General features: G+C 36.0%; 1 protein-coding gene across 1 annotated transcript in view; it reads left to right on the forward strand.

Moving 5' to 3' along the window:
- The first annotated feature begins 4,794 nt into the window (after positions 1 to 4,794).
- Positions 4,795 to 6,750, forward strand: part of LOC101295185 (long-chain-alcohol oxidase FAO2-like) — a 32,193-nt gene continuing 30,237 nt past the window's right edge. The window contains exons 1-2 of the mRNA XM_004289923.1: positions 4,795 to 5,029; positions 5,141 to 5,413. Of these exons, the coding sequence (XP_004289971.1) occupies positions 4,823 to 5,029; positions 5,141 to 5,413 (480 nt within the window). The 5' untranslated portion in view covers positions 4,795 to 4,822. The remainder of the gene's footprint in view (positions 5,030 to 5,140; positions 5,414 to 6,750) is intronic.

The raw sequence follows: 6,750 nt of genomic DNA on the forward strand, positions 1-6,750 counted from the left end.
AGAGAACTAGAGAGAGTTTTGAGGTAGAAGGAGATTTGAGAAAGTTGTGGAGGGAGAGACAACCCTTTCCAGTTCGTTTTTGTCTAAGGTAGAACCCATATCACCTTCTAGCAATTTCGAATTCAGTTCCTAAGATTAGATATATTACTTACTTTTTATTTTGATTCTTGATTCTTATGTCTGAGTATCAATATGGTTCCTAAGATTGTTTTTTGTTTCGGACTACATTTGGAGTGCTTCGCTGACTTCCTTGGAATAAGACGATACGAGGATTGAATATATGCAAATAGCAGGATTTTAGAAGCAGAAGGATAAAGATTTCAGAAGCGTGTTGCCGAGTTACTAATTTTAGTTGGCGTCAAAACTAACACTTAGATTCCAGGTAGGGTCTTTCACGGGGAACATTTCTATAAATTGATAATTAGATTATTAATGAAATTGTCGGTTCGTGTGACATTGGTTGATATAATTGTTGAATGTTATTGTTATTGCTTTCGATAAAAGCATGTGTTTGATTTATATGATTGATGTTATCGTTTTCCATAAAAGTATGTTTTGGATGTTATTTTACGAGTATTGATATCCATTTGACATGCATAATGCATTGTGAGGAATAGTGAGAAATTGTGAGAATGGAGATTCTACAGAGGAGAATGAGATTATTAGAACAAATACATTTTGTGTAGTTGAGTTTCCTCATGGGTTGTCCTTGGGATCTATGATTAGCCCACCCATTCACAAATTCAGGGAATGTATGCCTTTCAATGGCTGACATCAATAAAACGATCTTTATCGGGTGGCGGATCGGGAGACCATGAGTATAACAAGATGACTAACAAAAGAGGTACATGTGGTGAGATATTACTGATTGTTAGATCATATATTCGAGACATCTGAGTCACCCCCAGTTGGTAAAATATACGGTATGGGATGTGTATGCTCACTTGTCTTTGATGTATAGATTGATTGCCAGTAATTGAGGAAGGTATTCATTAGCATACATACATCGATTTGTTATTTATATAAAGTATTGTTTGTTACTTGATAACTTGATTTTGCGACTTAGATAAGAATAACTAAAAAGATTTGGCCCTACTAATCTCACCCCTATAGAATTTTGTTTAGGTTTGTACAAGGCACGCCACGTCTTTCGAGAAGTCTAACAGTACGTTTAGCTGACGTGTACCAGAGTGTAGAAGAGTTACAGAAGATTAGAAGTGAGATAGATCGCAAGGGCTCATTTTTTTGTCTTTGTAATTGTTTTGTTATTTGTAAACGTTTTATTTTTAACAATTTCTGGAAAAGTATTTGAATTTGTGTTATTTTCTTTTACTTTTCCTGCTCACGCCTCGATTTCGGTGTTAGGTGCTTGGAAACCACCGACACCGAAACCGGGGTGTGACATAGGCTTACTCCTACGGGAGTCCTAAATGTTTATGGTTACCAATTAAACACTTTTCTTGAACCAATTTTTCATTGTGGCAAAAAATTAGCTTTCTATCAGAAAGTATTGCTCGATAATCTAATGTTTGCATTTCAGGAAAATAATTTGGGGCTCATGGTTCAATCACTTCAGGCTCTGTCAGAAGAGTTGCATGAAGCACACCAAGGGAATAAACAACGTAGTGTTGTCCCAGTGAATATGTTCAAGGTAAAATACATTGAAGGTCCAGAAAGTGCTAGAGTTCATGTTCTAGCATTAAAAGAATCAGAGTGGTTCAAATTTCATGATAGCATTGGAATTCATTCTTGTGACTGAGTCCTATCAGAAACACTTTTTACAGTCCCAAGACCATATCCAAGAAGGTATGTTGTGAATGTTCAGAGTGAACATCCTCAAGAACATAAACTTTGGCTAGTTGAAAATGGTTTTGTTCATAATCTGTGGACAAAATCAAACGACGATCTTAAGGGATTGCCTGCCATTATAGTCAACACAATCAAGAATGTTAGAAAGTCAAACTGCATTCTTAGGCTTAAGTTCAGATTTACATCTCCTGAGTGGGTGCAGAAGAAAAATGGAGAAACAGAATACATATCTCTATTCCATTATGTGAGAATTATCCAAGGGCAATACTTAGAACCTGCGTGTCAAGGATACAATGGACAACCTAACTCTAGTATCCCATGGATGAAAGCCATGACCCTTGAATACATCAAGAAAATCATCGAGGATGATCAAGAGAATACTTATCTTGTATCTGGAGAGAAGATAATTGTTACTGCATATGACCATCCTGATGTTATTAGCAGTGATCTATTCCTGTCTCTCAAGAAAAAGAAAATTGATTCCACTTTAGCATGTGCTCAGTGGATTGAAAAGATTGAAAATGACAAACACTACAATATGTATAAAGATACTGACATGGAAGAAAATGAAAGAAAAGCAAGAAGCAGACATGAGGATCTTGTGTTGGGTAATAATTCGGAAGATTTTGACGACATGTGATGCTTCTCTTATCAAAAAGGAATTTGCTTTAGTTGGTGCCAGATAGTGGAAAAATCATGGAGACACCAGCTAATGAAGAATAATGGAGTTGTTTTTTACTATTTTTATGTTGTATTTCAATTCCAGTTTGAGTTCCGCTGCCTATATAAGGAACCTTAAGTCTTAGTGTAAAGGCATCAGAAAATTGAGCAGAATCATCTTCTCTCAATGAGTAAGAAAGTCTAGCAGTGTGTTCTTTCTAGTTCGAGTGAGTGTGAAGTGGTGTACAGTGTGCCTTTTATTCCAAGTAAGTGTTTGTAATCCTAAGTTATGAGTAACTAAACAGCCTTTAGCTGTTTACCCAAGAGTAAGGCTCTGGGTTTCAATATGTATTTATGTCGGAATAAATAAATTCTATTTTGTGCCCAATATCCTGTCGCAAAAATATATATCTTGATAATCTGTTATATTTCTGCACTTTCTCTGTTAAGTTATATTATCTCTGTATTTTAATTAGAACCATTTCTATTTAGACAGCAGTGATTCCGCCGTACCCAGTAACCAGGTCAATCACAGGTCTGTATGTGAATTCCAGCATGTTGAAGGCTAGTTTTTTGTAGGAGTGTTTTTAATTAATTGTGAGTAATAGTAACTTTGTGGTAAAAAACTTGTTGCATAAGTCTCTAACAAGTTATCTTTTGTCCACTTGTTGTACATATATTATAAAATAATAAAAAATTAGTTTGAATCCCATGCAGCACTGCATGATAGACATACCGGTTTTGGAGATGCTTTTGCTGAATATGTAGGACCATTGAGTTCTATGGCTGAATTTTTTATTTATTTTTTAATTAAAAGAAGTCCCCAAAGATTGGATTGGTGGGTGTAAATGTACTCACCAAAAAAAGATGATAGTGGGTCATTGGGAAAAGCCAGGCTAGCAATGCAAACTAATTCCATAATAGTGCCTATTATAGATCCCTACCAATGATTAGTCCCATTGGTTCAATGCACACCATCATATTTCTGGTAATGATTAGTCACACCATCATATTTCTGGTAGTGGTTTGAAAAAAGTATCAAATACTGCTTCACCTAGCCTGAAAACTTGTATCCTAAGTCTCTTTTTCTAAACCTTGTGTATTAAGTCATGGAATGGGTTCCTATAATCTTGTTTTCGCCTAAAATAATTTAAACTATTGAAACAAGAAAGAAAAGAAAAAGAGAGATAGCACATTAGACAAGTGCCGGGTTCAAAGTTTCGGTGAGCATAAATTAAAAATTTATTTTCATAGTTTGCACTGGATTAGTAGATAGAAGGACTTTAACAAATTGAGACTTGTACAAATTTGTTTATTGAGAAAAAAATGCAAATGATATCTCACATTTGCTTCATTAATCATTTTGGTATCTCACTTTACAAAAATATTAGTTTGGTATCTCATATTCACAGCCGTACCCAACATAAGTACCCGAAACGAATTTGGTCGTTAACTTGATTAACCTCCGTTAAACTTTCTGATAGATTAGAGGAAAAAGATAGATTTGAATTTGGTCGTTCAAAGCCTTGGCCTTTCTAATAGATTAGAGGAAAAAGAAAGGTGGGTGTGTCTGTAAACTGGAACCTACCACTCTGAAAGTTGATGTAATCAATTGAGCAAACTTTGGTTGCTCCGATCAAATATTGATACAAGGAAGAAGAAGAAGAAGAAGAAGAAGAAGAGTCAAGAGTGGAGAGATGAAGTTGAAAGTCGGCAACTGACAAATAGTGGGTGAAGACAAAGAACAGAACTAAACTAAATTAAACAACAGGAAGCATCTGAGAAGTGTCCCTCTTCTGGGAAAGGTTGATAGAGAGTTTGATGGACTGCCACATTTCTGGCAGTCCGAAATAAGCAAGGAGAGTCGGTAGGAAGAAGAAGATGAGCATTGTGAAGAAGAAGATGAGCTTGAGTGAAGAGACTAAAACACCCCTAAAAGTTTAACAGAGGTTAGTTTGAGTTAACGTTTAAATTTGTTTTGGGTACTTATATGGTAGTGAATATGAGATATCAAACTCATATTTTTGTAAAGTAAGATACCAAAATGATTAATGAAGCAAATGTGAGATACCATTCACATGTTTAGTACTTTATATATGCTAACGCTTAGTGAGTTCCAGAATACACATGCCGTGCCAAGTTTTCTCTCTCTTGACTCTTCCATGAGTTCTATCAGAGCGATACCTGCCTTATATAACGTACCCTGTTTTTTCTTATAGAGGTCAAACCGAAGCTCACACCTGCCAGAACAACTCTTCGACAACTCACAAGAACTAGTTACTATATATCTTCTTCTTCTTCGTCTTCTATCTTCTGCTCAGAGAGAGAGAGAGAGAGAGAGAGAGAGAGAGATATGGAGGAGAGAGAGAACAGCCATCATCCTCTGTTGAGCGGTGTCAGGAGTAGCAAGTTCAGCCATGGCTTCTCCGCAGCTCAAATCCAATCCCTTGCTGCCATGTGTGAAGCTCTCATACCTCCTCTGTCACTGGACGACACATCTGACCAAGCCCTCCACTCCTTCTACAAAGCTTCTGGGTCTGAGCCTCCTATACCAGATGAGGTCACTTCTGAATCACTTCACACTCATGCAACTGCTCCAACTCATTTCACTTCTTTATTTATTTGTTTATTCTAATTGGTTTGGTGATGATGAACTGATAAAAAAAAACAGGTAGCAGATTTGATAAAGAAGAGAGGTGTACCAGAAGCTGTAGGGCTATTGTCCTTTTTCCTTAAGGTCTTGTCCTACAGATTAGGGACTTTACTGGTTTGTGGGTATCCTTGCCTTGATAGGAAGGGGCCTTTCATCCACAACTTTGCTGAAATGTCTTTGGAAAAGAGAGAAGAAGCTCTTCAGAGATGGTCAAGGGAAAAGCGTCTGATACCTCTGAGACTGTTATTTGTGGTGGTCAAGATCTTCTGCTTCTTCTGCTTCTTCTCCAGGGTAAGAGTAATGTACCTGATCGATTATAACCCCCCACCATAGCCATTGATCTTTTTTCTTTCTCAGTCTTTGTTAATAAGTAATAGTCTATGTTATCTTGGTTTCAAGGTTTCAAAACTTGATGGGGTTGATGAGGGAGCACTTCTAGTGAGGACCCTTAAGTTGAGGACTTGTGAAGACTTTTCGATTTATGGTTTAAAATACCCAATTTTCGATCACATTTTGACATCTCATCCATTCAGTTTTTAGGTTTATATGAGTAGATCATTTTTACAAATTTTCAGCCAAATTGGTGTTCGTTAAGATAACAAACTAGATCAAATTAATGGACGAATTAAATATCTCAAATATGAACCGTTCGAGTTTATAATTGATAAATCACACTTATGAATGTCTTAACAATTTTCAATATAGCTGAAAATTTGGAGAAATGATCTACTCATAAATACCTATAAACTGAACGGTCAAGATGTGGATATAAGATCGAAAAGCGGGATAAGCCGAAAAGTCATCACCAAGTCTTCAACTTAAGAGTCCTCACTAGAAGGGCTCCTGGGTTGATAATAAGGTTAGCATATGGACAATCTTGCCGTTCTGTTTGATGTAGATGTTGTTCACTTTGATTGTTTTCAGTTTGCCACTCTTTTGTTATTTTCCTCTGGTTTTTCATGATTTAAATCTTTCTTGTTTGGGCAAGTGTAACCTAGTTATTTGAAGGTTAATTATTCTTCAACCTACTAAATTGTTTTTTCAATTGAATTTGTTTTTAGATTGACAGGGACTTGATAGGAGTTTTCTTTGTGTTTCTTTCACTATGACAACAATGTGTGATTTTCAATGACTGAGACGTCATCTAGCTAAACAAAAACAAGAAGTTGTATTGGAGTTCATAAACAGATTTTTCTTTTCAAGTAAAGATTCAATCATAGTAACTTAGTTAAGGAAAGAGGGACCTCACGAAATTAGGTGTTCTGTCGTTTCAGTATAGAAATAAATGATCGTAACCACTAAAACTATGAGTTTTAAATTTAATGTTAGGTACTTGGGAAATCCGTGTGCTTATATTTCTGTTTTTGGTAAGCTTTTATTCAAGGCTTGTTTTTCACTAGATTGGTAGTTACGAGAATATAGTTAAATCTGATTTAGATGGTTCATCTAAATCATTTTGTATAGTAATGTTTGATCTAGTTTGAGAAACAGAGTTAATAAGAATGTGATCCGTATAGTTTATCGTGTAGTGTTCTTTCATCCTTTTCGAAATAAAGTGAGGTGCATTCTTCTTGCCAATCGGTTGCAGATTGTTGGAGATTCACAGAACCCGTCATGGAAAGCAATAG

The sequence above is a fragment of the Fragaria vesca genome, linkage group LG2 (genome assembly GCF_000184155.1).
Source record: "Fragaria vesca subsp. vesca linkage group LG2, FraVesHawaii_1.0, whole genome shotgun sequence".
In the NCBI taxonomy this organism is placed as follows: domain Eukaryota; kingdom Viridiplantae; phylum Streptophyta; class Magnoliopsida; order Rosales; family Rosaceae; genus Fragaria; species Fragaria vesca.